Source organism: Geotrypetes seraphini, chromosome 6 (genome assembly GCF_902459505.1).
Source record: "Geotrypetes seraphini chromosome 6, aGeoSer1.1, whole genome shotgun sequence".
Classification (NCBI taxonomy): domain Eukaryota; kingdom Metazoa; phylum Chordata; class Amphibia; order Gymnophiona; family Dermophiidae; genus Geotrypetes; species Geotrypetes seraphini.
The window spans coordinates 51,493,202-51,511,635 of record NC_047089.1 but is presented as its reverse complement, the minus strand read 5'-3'; the positions used below and the strand labels follow the sequence as shown (position 1 = coordinate 51,511,635).

At 42.8% G+C, this 18,434-nt stretch overlaps 1 protein-coding gene across 3 annotated transcripts in view; it reads left to right on the top strand.

Moving 5' to 3' along the window:
* LOC117362283 (formin-like protein 20) overlaps positions 1-18,434 on the top strand; it is a 125,837-nt gene that overhangs the window by 94,178 nt on the left and 13,225 nt on the right. For 2 of the 3 annotated variants that reach the window (XM_033948464.1, XM_033948465.1), the window contains exon 6: positions 5,689-9,427. In XM_033948464.1, the coding sequence (XP_033804355.1) occupies positions 5,689-5,881 (193 nt within the window). In that variant the 3' untranslated portion in view covers positions 5,882-9,427. Of the gene's footprint in view, positions 1-5,688; positions 9,428-18,434 lie in introns of those variants that run through there. The other variant, XM_033948467.1, reaches the window with a different exon arrangement.

The window sequence follows — 18,434 nt, the reverse complement described above, 5'->3', positions numbered from 1 at the left end:
TTTTTTTTCTTTTTAATTATTTGAGGGATTTGGTTTCCTGTTTGTGTGTGCATGAATGATCTTTTCATTTTCACTATCACCATTAATTACTACTACCATTCAGTTTATTAAACTCTTCTTATTAGTATATTTAGCTGTATGCATATTTACAGTGTTGTCACTATTCTCCTGGAGGCAGGAGCGAGCGCATGGGGCAGCTCTGGGAGGCTCAGGGAAAGGAGGAAGATACACTAGACCAGAAGAGAGAGAAGGCTTCTGGGTCAGATGCAGGCTATGTGCAGGACCCACAGCTGTGGCTTTGAGAAGAGAAGTATGACAGGTAGGAGAGAGCTGGCCATAGGAGGTAACAGCCACGGGAGGGAGGCAATTGAGGAGGAAGAGGGGCACATTGGGACAGGAAGGGAAAGCTTCAAGATCAGCTTCGGGCCGCATGTAGAAACCGAGGCTGTGGCTTTGAGAAGAGAAGTACGGCGGGGAGGAGGAAGCTGGCCACAGGCAGTAACACCTGCGGGAGGGAGGCAAATAAGAAGGAGGATGTGGGATGTATTGGGACACAGAAGGGAGGAAGAAGGGCACATTGAGACAGGGGTGATTGTGTCTGAAAATCTAAAGGCATCTAAAACAGTGTGATAGCCACAAGGATACTAGCCTGTTTAGAAAGAGGAGTAACCAGCAGAAGAAGGGAGGTATTGATAAGAACATAAGCAGTGCCTCTGCTGGGTCAGACCAGAGGTCCATCACGCCCAGCAGTCCGCTCACGTGGCGGCCCATCAGGTCTAGGAAATGCTAGATTGCAGGTGAGGAAGGGAGGAGAACTACCAGACTGGGGGCAGACAAATGAGACAGGACTTGATAGGCCTTAGATACAGAAAAATTTGGTCCCTCCTATTGAGAGCCTGGGCATTTTGCTGGGTTCACTCAATGGTAGTACTATTACTACTATTTAACACTTATAGCGCTGAAGGCACTTCTGTCCCCTTTTCCTTCAGGAAATTATCTAATCCCTTCTTGAACCCCAAAACCGTACTCTGTCCTATCACACCCTCTGGAAGCACATTCCAGATGTCCACCACCCTTTGGGTGAAGAAGAACTTCCTAGCATTGGTTCTGAATCTGTCCCCTCTTAATTTTTCCGAATGCCCTCTCGTTCTTGTAGTTTTTGAAAGTTTGAAGAATCTGTCCCTCTCCACTTTCTCCATGCCCTTCATGATCTTGTAAGTCTCTATCATGTCCCCTCTAAGTCTCTGCTTCTCCAGGGAAAAGAGCCCAAGTTTCTCTAATCTTTCAGCATATGAAAGGTTTTCCATATCTTTTATCAATTGTGTCGCTCTTTTCTGAACCCTCTCGAGTATCGCCATATCCTTCTTAAGATACGGTGACCAATATTGGACGCAGTACTCCAGATGTGGGCGCACCATCGCCCGATACAATGGTAGGATAACTTCTTTCGTTCTGGTTGTAATACCTTTCTTGATAGTACCCAGCATTCACCTTGTAGGTCATTGGTGAGGCTACACTTGGAGTATTGTATTCAGTTTTGGAGGCCATATCTGGCGAAGGATATAAAAAGACTTGAAGTGGTCCAGAGGAAGGTGACGAAAATGGTAAGGGGTTTGAACAAAAAGAAGTATGAGAAGAGACTGGAAGACCTAAATATGTATACTCTGGAGGAGAGGAAGGACAGGGGAGATATGATACAGATATTTAAATACGTGAAAGGTATTAATATAGAACCAAATCTTTTCCAGAGAAGAAAAAATGGTAAAACTAGAGGGCATAATTTGAGGTTACAGGGAGGAAGACTTAGGAGCAATGTTAGGAATTTCTTTTTCATGGAGAGGGTGGTAGATGCCTGGAATGCCCTCCCGAGGGAAGTGGTGGAGATGAAAACGGTGATGGAATTCAAAAAAGCATGGGATAAAAATAGAGGATCTCTAATTAGAAAATGAAGGATGTAAATTAAAGAACTAAGGCAGATATTGGACAGACCTGCGCGGTCTGTGTCCCATATTTGGTGATTCAGTGTAGGATGGGCTGGGGTGCGCATCAGTGGAACTCCACTAATATGGAACATGAGGAAATTATTGGCCAGACTTTACAGTAGATATCCTGCAAACAACGAGATGTTTGGATAGGCTGGAGTGACTTTGGACGGCAACTTCAGGACAATACCAGACTTTACAGCCTACGCCCGAGAAATATCAATGAAGAGACAAGTTAATTTAATTATGTATTTTTAAATGGGTATAACTTATGGGTCGACTGGATGGACCTTTATCTGCATCATTTACTATGTTATTATGTTACTTGTATATGGAGACCGTGAGATTGATAATTGCCTCTGGCACCAGGGGAATTTCTAGCCTCATTGGATTTGACAGAGCATATTCCTATCTTTACTGCTCACAGATGGTACCTGTAGTTTCACATGTTGGAGAGACATTTTCAGTTCTCAGTTTTGGGCTCGCAACAGCGCTACGGACATTCACCAAGGTGGTTGCAGCAGCACTCCTGCGCAAGTCAGGGATAGAGATGCACCCATATGTGGATGATTGGCTAATCAGAGCCACATTCAAGGCTGGGAGGGAGATAGCAGTGGAACAGGTTATTCAGACATTACAGGGTCTGGGATGGATAATCAATTTTTGAAAAAGCCGCCTGAAGCCATCTCAATCCCTGGAATACATGGAAATTTGATTCGACATGGTAGTGGGCCATGTTTTTCTTCCAGAGCCATGTAGGCAGAAGTTGAGACGCCAGATTATGGAAACTTTAGAGCTGCAGGCTCCCACGGCCTGGCATTAACTTAAGGTGCTTGGGTCAGTGATTGCAACCAAAGAGGTGGTCCCTTGGGCGAAGGCGCATTTATATCCCTTGCAAGCCATGCTGTGGAGTGATGGTCAGCCCAGACAGACTCTCTTCACAGGCTATTGGCCTGGACTCCAGAAATGTGTCATAGCCTGAAATGGTAGCTTCGGCCAGAGATGCTGATGAAGAGGGGGTTTCTACGTGATGATGGATACTAGCCATTATGGCTGGGGATGTCAGAGAAAATGGTTGCCCTTTCAGAAAATTTGTGAACTGCTCTTATTGCATAAGGAAGGCAGTATATTCAATAAAATAAACTGTAGAAAGTGGTCAGTCAGTTGGCTAGAGAGCCAATCGGTTAGCACTTCGGATGCTGGAGAGCACTCTTGAAGGCAAAACAATGAGGGTCTTCTCGGACAATGCCAGTTTACATATGCTGTGGCATATGTAAACTGGCAGGGAGGCACCAGAAGTGCTCCCCTAAGGTTAGAAGCCCACGGGTTAGTTCAGTGGGTGGAAGTTCACCTACAGGTGCTTTCTGCAGCTCATGTAGCAGGAGTGGACAGTGTTCAAGCTGACTATCTGATCTGGCATACCCTGGATCCTGGGGAGTGGTTCCTGTCCCAAAATGACAAAAAGATCCCACTGCCAAAGCATAAGGTGTAAAAAGGGGGAGAAAAAGGATCTCAGAAAGCTGCTTGGTAACAGGGAATAAATCTTAGCCAAGTCTGTCAAGGTTCCATGTTTCATTCATTGATCTTAAAAAAACTTCTTCCTTTTTTAACTCTTATTCTCCTTTATTTATTTATTATATAATTCTTTCTTTCTTTTAATATTAATATTTATAAAATCTTCCCCATCAAGTCTAATTTTAAAACCACATTCGTTTGAAATACAGTTCAATGTATCTTCAGATTTACTTATCTCAAATGTAGCAGGCAGTCACAACCCTTGACGAGACCCGTTTCACCAAAATTGTAGGCTTCATTTTGCCAAAATTGCAAGCTTTCTCAAGGGTTTACATAGGCTGCTGCATAATTCTATAATACATACACATACATTAATGTACATATTCCTTATGCTTAATGCTGCTAAAGCTCTTGCAGCCATTCATGCTTTATATAATCATAATAATAATATTAATTTCTTAGATATCAAACCATATCCAAAATCATATTATATTATGCTTCCCAGTTCCTTGTACAGCCACAAAATTTTAAAACCATATATACTCATCACTGTCTCTCATATCATAATGATCTAAGAATTAAGTCCTCCATCTGCTTCATTTACTTAATATTCCTTTCTACAAGAAGGCTGTAAGGTTCTTCAGCAAAAGGTACAATGCCAATAGCATCTAACAAGAAGGCTGTAAGGCTCTTAAGCCAAAGGTACAAACCAGGAAGTGCAGATATGGACACCTTTGTGCAGCGGTGGCCCACATCAGGCCTGCCAGGGTCATTCGAAAGATAGTGTTTCATCAGAGATTGGTCATTCTGTTAGCCTCGGATTGGCCAAAACAGCTCTGGTACATTGATCTAGTGCGACTGCAGAGGGACAGAATCTTCAGGCTACTTCTTCATATAACTCTGCTGTCGCAGGGCCAATTGCTTTGGACGATCCAGAACACTTTGGGTTTATGGCATTGCTTTTGAGCGTGAGACTCTAGAACAAAGAGGCTATTCAGATTTTGTTGTGCCAACTTGCTTCAGGTCCATGAAACCAGTGACGGTCACCTCCTAAACAAAGGCTTGAAAGACATTTAGAACATGATGCAATAACAGAAATAAGAAGCTTTTTCAGGCACTGATTGCCTTAGTCCTGACGTTTCTCTAGGAGGGCATTAAGAAGGGCCTTGCAGTCATTTCGCTTAAGGTTCAGAATAGATAGCAGGTCTCTTGTGCTTTAGGGCACGGGTTGGTACATTCCTGCTAGCAGCACATTTGGATGTATCCAGATCAGTAGTCTCAAACTCGCGGCCCGCCAGGTACTATTTTGAAGCCCTCGGTATGTTTATCATAATCACAAAAGTAAAATAAAACAGTTTCTTGATCATATATCTCTTTAGCTATAAATGACAATATTATTATTAAGACTTAGCCAAAAGGAAAGATTTATAAACTATAAAGAGTTTTACCTCATGCAAAATTGTCATTTCTTTAATAAGACATTAACTATTTTTTCTGAGGCATTCCAAGTACCTACAAATCCAAAATGTGGCTCTGCAAAGGGTTTGAGTTTGAGACCACTGGCTTAGGGGGTACTTGGATTGAAAAGGTGGAGAAACACTGCTAGACCTCTCCTCTTTGTCCTTATTCTTGGGTTCCAACTGCAAAGGGGTACTTACAAAGATTCTAGAAGTGCTTTTGTTTTGGCTTTTTTTTTTTTTTTTATTTTGTTTCCTTCATCCAAAGTAAATGTGGAAGGGGAACAGATTACTAAGGTACACAACCCTCTGCAATGTGGCACAAGAATTGGGGTGGAGGAGAGGAAGGGAGAGATGAAAAAATAAGCCATCACCAAAAATAAGCCCTAGTGCATTTTTGGGACCAAAAATTAATATAAGACACTGTCTTATTTTCAGGGAAACACGGTAATATAAAAGAAATCTGGGCTGTATTTTAGCACAGTGCTTTACCACAGCTTTAGTACATATGTTCTAAATGCTAAACTTAATTGGAAGTTGCTGTTTCCTAGCAATCAATATAGGCTTTCTGTTCCCAGTTTTGTAGATAGAGTCCTTCAGCTGTGTGATGGGTCGATTCATCCCACTATAAGGTTTATAAAAAGAATAAAATAACACATCCAACCAATCCTGTTAGCATATTGTATATATCACCTTATTTCATTTACTTACATATACAATTTGTCTTTCCTTAGGAAGAATAAACATGGGGTGCCACGTGAGAAGATTACTCAGATGTTGGATCGATATGATCATTATGTGTCCATAACCAATGTTCTAAATTCAGTGGAACCTCCTCATAAAAGTGCACAAAGGCCCCCTGCACAGCAGAGGTGGGGAGGCACTGTAGACTGTTGGGATCCTGTCACTGTTTCAGATCATGAATAACTTGGGTTACTTTGCTTAGATGAGCTGTTTTTTTGTTTTGGTTTTTTTTTTGGGGGGGTGCCTACAATCTTTCATTTAATAGTGAGCAATTCTGTTTATTTATTCATATAAAAAATTCTCTACCTCTTACAAGATGTTTTCAGGGCACCATTTTTAATATACTTAACTTTAATATCAAAAATTATATATTCTGTTTTTCTAAATCTCGCCATCACATTTTTGGATTTGATGAGATACCTGGGTAGTGTGTGAAGACTAATAGATGCGTTGAGAGTTCTTTTGTTTGTTTTTTGAATGTATGAAACTGTTGAACAGTTTTTTTTAAGTGATCTCTCTAGGACTTCCTTATTTTTAAACTGCTGAAATGTATGAGTCCTGAGGGAACCTCTATCTTGAAGGTTGTGATCTGTTTCATTGGACAAACCCGATGTAGTTCAATCATTGATTTTTTTATTTTATTTTTTTTTTGGTGGGGGGGGTTGGGGGTGGGCTTCATCCTTCAATTAGTGCATAAAATATTTTGCTGTTTGTTCAATAAAAGAAATCATAACCTCAAAAATATTCAAACAGCTGCAGTGCAACTTTGGATGTGTCAGAGTATAAGATCTACCAGGCTCTGCACATTTCTTTTTCTAGTCTTCACTTAGCTTTCATGGGAAAAACTGTGTATGCTCTCATTTTTGGGAGGGCATTTGCCTTCTAACATTTTAAATTGGAAACCATCATTTTTTCTCATTTGTGACCTTCCAGAAAATGTGCTGTGGGGGTTTGTTTGTTTTTTTGTCTGAAACAGAAAATGGCATTTACTCCCCCCCCCCCCCCGGTAGTTTTTAATTTTTTACTAAGCTGCGGTAGAGGTTTCTATCGTGGCCTGGAGTGCTAAATGCCCTGACACTGCTCCGATGCTCATAGAATTCATATAAATAAGGGGGGGGTTGTTAGTTTGTGGAAAACTGAGTAGTTGGACTTCGATCTTAGATGTGTGCCCTATTCTTACCCTGAGATCCACTGACTTGTATTGTAATGCTACATTTAATGCCACTTGGGTAGGCAGACCAGATACTTTCAGTACCGTATATACTCAAATATAAATGTATCTGATTATAGACAGAATACCATTTTTGCCCCCCTTTTTAAGGGAAAAATGGTAATTCAAATATAAACCAGAGGGTTTATAATTTTCCATCCTCCCCTTGCCTTCCCTGTAGTGCCCTACTACTCTCTCGGTAATTTCCCCCTCTGTTGCTGACATCCCCTCCCAACTGTCAGACTTCAGCTCCTCCCACCCCCCTCCTGCTAGCAGCTAATGTTCTCTCCCTTCCAAGCAAGAGTAAAAACACCCCCAGACCTACTGTGATTTCCTGATGGTTTAGTGGCGCATTGGGGCAGGAGTGATTCCCACTTGCTCCTGCCTGTTCTTTCTTTGCGGTAAAAATGGCCGCTGAGACTTCCAGCAGGAATTACTCCTGCTCCAACACGCCGCTAGGCCACCAGGAAAGTTTTTACTCTTGGGAGGGAGGGAATAGTAGCTGTCAGCGGGTAGGAGTAGGGGTGGCGGCAGCAGCAGAGTGGGGGAGACATGGGTATAAACTAAGACCCTTATTTTTGGGCTCAAAAATCTTGGTTTGTATTTGAGTATATATGGTATATTTATTGAACAAGTAAACAGTCCCATGCTACTTTGGATTTGCCCCTTTATACATTTAAAAATGCTTTATACTTTAAAAAATTTTAGACAGTTAAGGTTACATTCCTCTATAGGAAAGCCTTGTGATTTAATGCTTTGATTTCAATATAGCTTCTGTCATAATGTACAGAGTAGGATGACTTACTTGAAGACCAAGAGGATTTAGGTGGTAGTGTTAAAAAAAAAAAAAAAAAATGCACAAGCCTTTGACGCAGCTAGCATTAACCCAGGACAAGCAGGCAGCATATTCTCACATGTGGGTTACGTCATCCACAGAGCCTCAGTACGTTCAGCTTTAAAAGTGCATCACCACTTTAAGAACTTGAGAAAGTTTGCAAACTGCCTGCACCGCGCATGCGCAAATGCCTTCCCACCCGACGCTGCTCACGGTTCTTCAGTTCGGTAAGCAAACTAAGAAGCCAACCAGGGGAGTTGGGTGGGTTGTGAGAATATCTGTCTGCTGTCCCAGGATAACACCTGTTATGGTAAGTAACTGCTTTTTCTGGTTATGCCAACATTTAGCTTGATTTGTCTGTACCTCTGTTTATTTTTAAATAGCAGTACAAATGTATGCACAATAATTGAAATTAGCAGGTACAACAAATGATCATTTAGATCACTGTTTTCTTTCTTTGTTCTGATAATAAGATATGATTGCAGATTTTGGAAGCTGCTTCTGCTTTGCTAGTCTCACTATTAGCCTAAGTAGACAGAAGTACAATTGTACAGTTCCTTCTCAGACATACGTAAGCAGCCATACCAATAAATACAGGGTGGGCCTAAAGTAGGTATACAGTATTTATTTTTTATTTTACAGGTATTGAAAAGGTATAATACAGTACTGAACAATAAAATTGTAAAAGTAAAATGAAGTAACTGATACAAAACATTCCCACAAATGTTATACATGACACATGTAAAATAATAAATACTGTATACCTACTTTTGGCCTACCCTATATAAAAAATTAAAGTGACTTAAACAACTGGAGAATGATAAAAATCCAGGTGGCCACCTTTTAATGCATAAAAACCAAAATTCTTACTCTCTGTGTTAGGTCATATAGGTTTTGGTAAATTTGGCATGCACAACATTGACAGAGTAATAAATAGCAACATATACTATATGGTGTTTATATGACATCATTTTTCTGTTTGCTTATTCACACTAACTACTAAGCTCAACTACAGTCCCTTCTCCCTCAGATATCCTCATAGCAGAAGTGCAGCTATCTCAGTTTTCCAGAGACCTCAACTCCCAAAATACATTTCAGTTGATGTTAGTTTGGACTTGGTAGAAGATTCAGAAAGTGAAAGGAGGAATATGAGCAACACTAATCATACTGCTGCAGTAATTGATAATGAAAATGCTGATATTTTGAAAACTGATGATGAGAATCCTGTTTTGAAAGTTTGTAGAAATATGGGCCAGCAAAGAAAATTGGAGGTACAGTAAAACCTTGGATTGCAAGTAACTTGGTATGCAAGTGTTTTGCAAGACAAGTAAAACATTTTATTAAATTTTAACTTGATATACAAGCAATGTCTTGCAATACAAGTACATACAGTATACACACATCACAACATCAGAACTGAGCTGCATCTTTCTCTGACACTGCAGGAGTTTAGTGACTGTTCTAAAATGTAGGACATCTCTCTCTGATACTGCATGAGTGTAGTGACTATTCTAAACAAGCAAAGTCTTGCAATACAAGTACATAAAGTATACATGCGTCACATCACAACTGAGCCTATGGTTCTCTCTCTAACGCTGTGGGAGTATAGTGACTGTTCTAAACGAGCAAGTCTAGCAATACAAGTACATACAGTATTTTGTATTAAAGTTTTTGGGTTGTGGAATGAATTGTCTGAGTTTCCATTATTTCCTATGGGGAAATTTGCTCTGATATTTGAGTGTTTTGGATTACAAGCATGGTTTCGGAACGAATAATTCTCGTAAACCAAGGTTTTACTGTATTATCTTCTTACTGGTCTAACTTAATCTTTGTCTAGCTTTTGAGAGCTGTGCTCCTATCAGTGAATAAACAATGCAGATATACTGGGGTTATATAGTCACAAGTACAGAGTCAGCTAGGTCTTAGGTTGTCTGCATGTAACATTACATTATTATAATGAGAAATGGGGTAAAGATTACATAAAACTTTTCAATTTAAAAGGTCTATATCCTTTATGGTTGAGGTAATCATTTTCCTTTTGAATTTGTTTCAAAATGTATGACATCCCAATTTGAAATGTTTTTGCTTTATTGTGAGCTTTTAAGAAAAATGTAGATTTCTCTGGTTGTGAAGTAGTTTAGGTATTGGATTCAAGTGGATTAACATAGCAACCTCAGTACTCAGAAAGAAAACAGTATGCAAAGTTGAGAAATGATGCAGGACTGTAAATGTTGACAGAAGGATTTTGTGCATTCTTTTATCAAGACGTGATTGGTTGGCTGGCAATGCTGTGAACATACAATGAGCCTATTAGATGTGATAGCTTGGAACTTTTCCTAGAAATGGAAGAAAATGGGATTGAAAACAGTAAAGTAAGCATAATAGAACCTTGAGGAAAATAATAGCAGTCCATCTTATAGAGCCTGACCAAATTTAGTCATTTTCAGCCAAAATCCTACTACTACTCTCCTCCCCCTCCAAAAATCACTTATCTCATGTGTAGGCCTGGTAGTCTAGTGCTGTCTTCATAGACAAGAAAAAAACAATTTTTTTCTCCCCTTTGATGCTGCTCCATCACAGTGACTGCTGAGACTTCCTGTGGCAGTCTTGGCAGCCATTGCAATAGAGTAAGCAGCATGGGGCAGGAATGGAGTTTATTCCTGCCACTAGACTACCTTAAAGTAGTCTGGAGAGGGCCTACAGGTGGAATGAGAGGGGAGAGGAATGATCATGGGGGAAGCAGGGGATGGCTCAGAGAGGATACTTTTTTGTCAGTTATTTGGGAGGGGGTGTGTGTGGATGTTTTGGTTTCTACTGAAACCAAGCAGACAGATTTGATTACTGCAGAAACTGAAAATCTTGGGTTTGATTGGGCTCTAGTGTTTTAGATATTACCCTAAGTTAGTGGTATTCACTCCTGGTCATCAAGGGCTACCAGTGGGTTAGGTTTTCAAGATAACCATAATGAATGTGCATAAGGGAGATATATATACAATGAAATTAGTAAGTATAGAAATTTCTCTCATGCATATTCTTTAGGAGCATTCTGAAAATGTGACTTGTTTGTTTCTTAAGGACTGGGAGTTGAAGAGCAAGGCTCTGATTTGCCTGTTCCCTCCTCTCCTCCCCACCCTAAGCTACACCATTCTAATTAATGTTCCTTATCCTACTAGAGCAGCAGATGAGATGGAGGATCAAAACTTTTCAGTGACATCACTGTGTTAAAAGGGGTGTGCTGTAGATGAGACATTTGCCTGCATTCTGCCTCTGATACTTAAAAAGTCACAAATAGGTATAGTAAATGCAAATATTAACAGGAGATTGTGTTGGAGGAACCACACTATAATAAAGAAATTATTAATGGTGTAGTGAATCCTCAGTGTGGGATAGTAAGCTCTAGGAAGCAAAGTCCCAATAGGAAAGAAAGTTTCAATGCTTTACCAAGGCCCAGACTTTACCGGTGTGAGAAACTGCTCACTTTCAGCCGCACACATTGTAGGATATTTCACATAATGTGCATAACAAGTGAAAATTATGATGAAAAATATGATAATTCAACAATCTCGAGTGGCAATGAAGTTCCACAACAGAACACCCTATAATGTCAGCCAAACTTAGAATGAAAAAGATTTTCACGGTGAGAACTGCACTTAGAACTGCACTTGCAAACACTGTGAAAGTGTCGGCAGGATCACCAGGAGAATAAATGTTTTAAGTGGTGTTCTACATCTCCTCAAAGCTGTTCAGAGGTTCGACCAGGCTTGGTTTCAGGGAACACAACCTTTTCTTCAGAAACATTTCTGGCAGTCACACAGTTGAGATAAACATCAAAGAAAAGTGAACTTTCCGATGCTACTGCTCCGCATCCTTGTTCATTAAAGGCTGCAATGGGTGTGCTGAAGTGGAATAAAAAAGCTGTTCAAATGGGTTACTTTGTTGTCTGTATTCTGCCTCCGGCAGATAGTGGGATGTGTGTTTGGTGCAGCAAAATTATTAAACCCCTGGTAAAATGGTCTCTGAGCTGTTCTCCCCTGGTAAAGCAGGGCCCCTATTGTGTTTCCAGGACAATAGTCTTGAAGCTGCTTCTCCTGCTAGAGTAGGATCCCAGGCCAACAGTCCTCAGATTATTTCCCTGGTTGATGGTTTCACAGTCAGAATACCAAGATTTTGGCCCATGGGCTGCCTCCAGGCAATGCAGGTATTGATAGACAGGTTCCTAGGGCCCTCGTTAAGTAAGAGCATAAACTGGTAGTAGGTAAAGGCAACTGTTTGTCTCATCATCCTTGGGACTGCATAGTGATTGTGATACTATCAGCTTTGGAAATACTTCCATATCTGGAAGCAGCTGCAGGCCCACTCTCGGTCAGCTTTTTGGTTGTTACTCTTTCTATTTTTATAGTCTCTTAAAGGGGTGGCTCCTTCAGACATATCTTAGTCTCAAAGGAGTAACAAGATGACTTTGGGTATTCCTTTTCTACAAGAAAACACGTCATTTGTTTTTATAGCTGCCTGGAGAGAATAATTTATTTATCCCCAGATTTCGTAGGATTACTCTCATTCTTATCAAGAAGGGTGAGCAGAGGTTTTCTTGTCTTGCCCTTTTGGGGGAGAACTAAATTAATTTCCTGAGTTCATATTTTAGGAGTAGGGTTCAAGAGATCTATCCACTGTAATGTTCATTATAAGCATAAATTGATTATACTGACTCAACATAGCCACTGTTTTGATGCCTAAAAAGTATCTTCATCAGGAGTCCATCATTCTTATGTAAAAGAGTTCAGAGAGTTAAAAATCACAATTAGAGGGCAGTTTTTGAATCAAAGCAAGTAGTTGGAAAGTCCAAAAGGACTTTATTCCTTCCTCAGGACTGAAGTACCTAGGTTGTGTCCTTATGACCTAGGAGAGGATAGGCAAATTTCTTAACCATCTTTTAGGCCTTTTTCTTGCAGAGAGCATACAGACTTTGGATTACTGTATTTTTCGCTCCATAAGACGCACCTTACCTTAAGACGCACTCTAGATTTAGAGAAGGAAAACAAGAAAAAAATATTCTGAACCAAATTCTTCCTGCCAGGCTCTGCACCCTGTCCCTCCTCCCTTACAGGCTCTGTCCCCAGCCCCCCCCCCTCTGGTGGTCTAGTTGTAAACCAGGACAGGGCAGGCAGGGACAGGGCAGGCAGGCAGGCCTAGTGGCAGGCAGAGCCCCCACCCCGAGGCAAGCAGGCAGGCATGGCCCCCCCTTACCTTAATTCCTCCGGCGGTCCAGCAATGTTGGGCAGGAGCTTTTAGCCTCCTGCCCTTTCCTCTTGGTGACTCTCGAGCGGCAGAGTCAGAGCGGTGCAGAAGGCAGGCATGAGCTTTTTGCTTCCTGCCTTGAACCATGCCGCTGCGTGAATAGCTACCATCAGTTCTCGCAAGAACTGATGGCAGCTATTCACAGAGCAGTACGGGACAAGGCAGGAAGTGAATAGCTCGCACCTACCTTCTGCACCGCTCTGACTCTAACATTGCTGCTACCGCTCGGGAGTCAGCCGGAGGAAAAGGCAGGAGGCTGAAATCTCCTGCCCTACAGGAGACCTGCTGGACCGCTGTAGGAATTAAGGCGTGTGTGTGTGTGGGGGTGTATTCGCTCCATAAGACGCACCCTTATTTCCACTTACTTATTTTTTATTTTTTTTTTTGGGGGGGGGGAAGTGCGTCATAGAGTGAAAAGTACGGTGGTACTTAACTGCTGGGTTTAATGGCAGCCTTCTTGAAATTGGTTCCCTAGGTTAGAACTGTCATGCTACTCCTTCATTATATCTTATTGACTCAGTTGTTCCCTGTTCCCAGAAACTCAGAATCACTGCCCTTTTCTACCTTCTCTAAGAGAAAACATGACTTGGTGGTCTGTTTTCAAAAATCTTTGAAAGGATTGGGCCTAGATCCTTTCCATTGGATTCTGGTCACATCAGATGTGAGTCTAGTGGATTAGCTGCTTATTGTCTTCATCAAGTAGCACAAGGTTTTGGTCCCAAAAAGAAAACCAGTGGTCTATAAACAATTGGGGAAATTAGGGCCATCAAGTTAACTCTACTATGCTTTCTATATTTACTGAGAAAATTATGATTCTGTTACGTCTCCTCCGGAATCAATACCAAAGGAGTTTTACCTCAACCCACAAACCGGGTCTTGCAGAAAACCACACACTTTTCCTCTGATCCTCCTACTTGGATGAGGAATACAAAGTCCCCTGCAGTTTTCATTTCTGCAAGTGAACCGTGCTTCTGATCTGCTTCTTTTCTTTGCTAAAGTTCATCTTTTCTTAGTGGCTATGGTGCTTTGAAACCCCTTGGGAGAGGTTCTCTGCCTGGGAAAGGAAGCAGTTTCTGCAGACCTGTACTGCAGCTTCACAGGTCAACCTTCAAATGGACTTGTAGAGCTAGCTTGCTGTGTGCCACACCTAGGAGTGTGCTTACTTTTTGACCCTGTGAGAAGTTTAAGCACAGGCTAGATGCGCCCCCTAGTAAGAGACCTTGGGGTATCAGGACGCAGGATGCATTTTCCCACCCCCAGTCATGTGAGGAGGTTCCAAGGGGGTGGAGGGTTTGGTTGGGGTCCATCCAACTGGCAGCCCGAAGATCCTGAAGATTGGACTGTTCAGAGAAACTTGAGGCAGAAATTCCTTTCCCTTCACATCAGCTGCACAGATAGAGCTGACAGGCAGTCACTTTGGAGACTTTGAGTACAGCCCTAAAGCTCTCCTGGATCATCCCCTGGAAGGGGATCACAGACATTGTCATCCCTCAAGCAAATTTTGTCAGAACTCCATGGGCTCCTCTGCCCAGAGATATTCCCAGGGCTACAGCCAATGTTATAATAATCCCCGATGCCAGCAGGCTTCAGGTTCTCGCACCAGCTCCCCTTCCAAGAAGTCCCAGTGACGCCAGGTTTTCAACCATGCCTCCTTGTACTGGAGACTGGTTATCAGAGTTTCTCCAGGTATGGGAATGGCCCTCCTCAGACCAGTGGGTGCTGGACATCATGCGGGAAGGACACAAGATAGACTTCTTTAGTCTCCCTCAGATGTTATTTCTGAATTTTCAGCAGGGAAGCCGGAGAAGGCATTAGGACAGGGGTCCCCAAAGTCCCTCCTTGTGGGCCGCAATCCAGTCGGGTTTTCAGGATTTCCCTAATGAATATGCATTGAAAGCAGTGCATGCACATAGATCTCATGCATATTAATTGGGGAAATACTGAAAACCCGACTGGATTGCGGCCCTCAAGGAGGGACTTTGGGGACCCCTGCATTAGGAAGTTCCAGGCATCACTGCTGCATCTCTTGGACATTCTAGCCATAAAGTCGGTTTCCATAAGTGAATCGAGCTCTGGAAGATACTCCTTATACTTCATCATCTCAAAGAAAGGCTTAGAAGACTGGAGATCCATTCTGGATCTCAAGTTGGTCAATGCCTTTCTGCAGATTCCGCACTTTAGCATGGAGACAGTGCGTTCAGTCATTGCAGCAGTGACTCCAGTGGCATTTCATGCCTCTCCTGGATGTGACAGAGGCTTATTTTCATGTCCCTATATTCCCGGGTTACCGGAAGTATCTGAGATTTCATGTTTTCCAGTGGCATTTCCAGTTGGGAGCCCTTCCCTTTGGGTGGGCGACTATTCCCTCGCACCCTCACCAAGGTGATGGTGGTTGTAGTGGCACATCTCTGCACATGGGGGATCCTAGTTCATTCCTATCTGTATGAGTGGTTGATCAGAGCTCTGTGCAGACTGGAGTGCGAGCAAGCAGTGGAGTCGGTGGTGTGTCTTCTACAGTGCCTGGGCACTAGATTGTCAATTTCAAGAAGAGCCAGCTAATGCTTTTTCAGACATTGGAATATCTGGCAGTTTGGTTCAACACAATCCAAGGATGTGCTTTCCTTCCCAAGCCGTGTAAACAGAGGCTCCAGACACAGATCTTGAATCTTTTAGTACTCCCAAACCCCTCAACTTAGCATTAACTTTGAATACTGGGGGTTGTGTCCTGAGCCAAGGCACACATGTGGCTTCCTCATGAGTCCCTCCTGTCTTGCTGGTCCCCTCAGTCAATCTCTTCACCTGACCCTTCCCTGGATGGAGCCAGCACAGAGCATCCTGCACTGGTGGATTCAGGGAACAGCTTTAGTATAGAGCATGCCTCTTCAGGTCATGGAGTGGATTTCTCTCATGGCCGATGCTGGGCTTTCCAACTGGGGTGCTCATTGTGGGGTCTGCAACTTTCAGGTCTAAAAGAGCTGGTCGATCAATCGTCTAGTTTTTCAAGCCATACGTTTGGTGTTCCAAATTCACTCGTCCTGGACAGAAAATGGTAAGGTTGTTTTCTGACAATGCCAAATGGCGGTAGTTTACGTGACTCGACAGGGAGGCACCAAAAGTGCTCACTTGAGCCAGTAGGCTTGGCTATTCTTTTGGTGGGTGGAGTTACACCTTCAGGCTCTGTCTGTGGTACACTTGACCAGAGTAGATTATATGCCAGCAGTCTTTATCAGTCACCAGGTCCTGGACCCAGGAGAGTGGTCTCTCTGAGAGAGAGCATTTCATTGTGAGGCTTTGGGGCAGGCTGGCAATAGCCTTGCTGGATTCAGCCTAAAACTTATGTTTGGCGCTTCTTGGGTCACAGAACTGCACCAGTTCAGCCATGGCCATCTCAGGAACTCCTTTAGGTCTTTCCTCCTTGGTTCTTGGTGGGATGAGTCATCTGCAGGCTGGTGACTCTTCTGACTAGGGTCAGGTGATCCTAGTGGCTCTGGACTGGCCTCATCGCCCGTGGTATGTGACTCTGGTCTGCCTTCAGCGTGACAACCACCTCAAGCTCTCTCTTCATTGCGACCTCAGTCAGGGTCTGGTTCCCGTGCAGAACCCCCAGTGCTTTGGTCTTTCAGCATGGCTCTTGAGTTCAGGACCTTGTTACAGTGGAGCTACGCCGACGTAGTCATCCCTGCTCTTTTGAGATCCAGGTAGCCTTCTACCATAGGTGGCTTATGTTAAGACTTGGGAGGTTTTCCAGCTCCGGTTCTATGGTCCTCGCTTTTCTCTAAGCCGATCTAGAACACGGCCTGGGGGTGGCTTCCCTCATGGTACAGGTGGCCGTCCTTTCCTGTTTCACAGTACACAGTGGTTCCAGTTTGCTTATATTTCATCCAGATATGACTAGATTTCTCAGGGGGGGCACTTTGCTTGCGACCACTCCTGCAATAGCATTTCCCTACATGGAGTCTTAATGTGCTGGAAGGGCTTGCGGAAACTCCTTTTGAGCCGCTCTTAACAGGCATTCCCTCTAGACCAGTGTTTTTCAACCTTTTGACACCTATGGACCGGTGAAAATAAAATAATTGTTTTGTGGACTGGCACCAGTCTGCGGACCGGCAGTTGAAGAACACTGGGCTAAGTCGTGGCCCAGACACCGCCCATCTCCACCCAGTCTCCGCCATAGATCATGCCCTCATAATAGTACTAATTGTAAATATTTTTTCGATTCATTTTTCATATATATTACATTACATTACGGATTTCTATTCCGCCATTACCTTGCGGTTCAAGGAGGATTACAAGTGGATTGTCTGGAGATTAGAAATATTTAGGGAGTAGTTTGTATATTTCTTTGAGTTGCTAAGGATTACATCTGAGTTGTCATGATATTGGAAGTTGCAAATGTAGTAGTTGCAGGTGATGCTTGGGACATTTCTGATGGTGTTAGTTCGGTTTTACACAAACAGTATAATCTTATTAACAACACAATGGTTAGCTACAAAATTAAACCACACAAAGCACAGTGTATGCTTCTCAACATGCATTCTTACCAGAACACAGATAACCCCATGCAAATACGGGACCAAAAACTAAAAGTATTATTATATACAAACAAACCCTAAGATGCAAGACTCTGCATTGAGTACAACCCCAGAGGAAAAGAAACAAATGCATTTCTTTCTGAACAGTGCAAAATACAAACAGCAGATGTAAATCAATTGCTAAAATTCAAAAATAAAATCATTCCCCCTACCGTTGTCTCCCTCCCTCCATGCTGTGCCTTGCCTTGCCTTCTGGCCTGCTCTTACCTGGCCGTTTTATGCTGCCCCGGTGTTATCTTCGGGCTGGCTCCTTCTTCCTCACTGATGCAGTACACAAAGCCGCAGGCAGCGGCTCCTCGCGTGTCCAGCGCCTCATCTGGAAGCCTTCCCTCTGACGTTGCAACATCAGAGAGAAGGCTTCCGGCTCAGGCGCAGGACGTGCGTAGGAGCCTCTGCCTGTGGCTTTGTGCACTGCAAGAGTGAGGAAGAGGGAGCTGGCACGAAGACAACGCCACATTGATCGCACCACGGAACAGCAGCTGAAGAACATTGTCTTGGGCCTGATGCACATGCCGGCCCTGTGGATCAGCAGAAAATTTCTGTGGACCGTCATCAGTCCATGGACCGGTGGTTGAAGAACACTGCTCTAGACCTTATAGTCAAGATGGTTTTACTCATCGTAATTGTTTCAGCAAGGTGTATTTCTTAGTTGTAGGTTCTCTCTTGCTGAGAGCCCTTTCTCCAGTTCATGGATGCAGGGGTTTCCCTCCTTTCTTCCAAAGGTGCTTTTGGTTTTTCATGTAAACCAGAAAGTTAGTTTGCCTGTTGTTCATTCCATAAGGTTGGAGTAGAAGGCTCAGATTC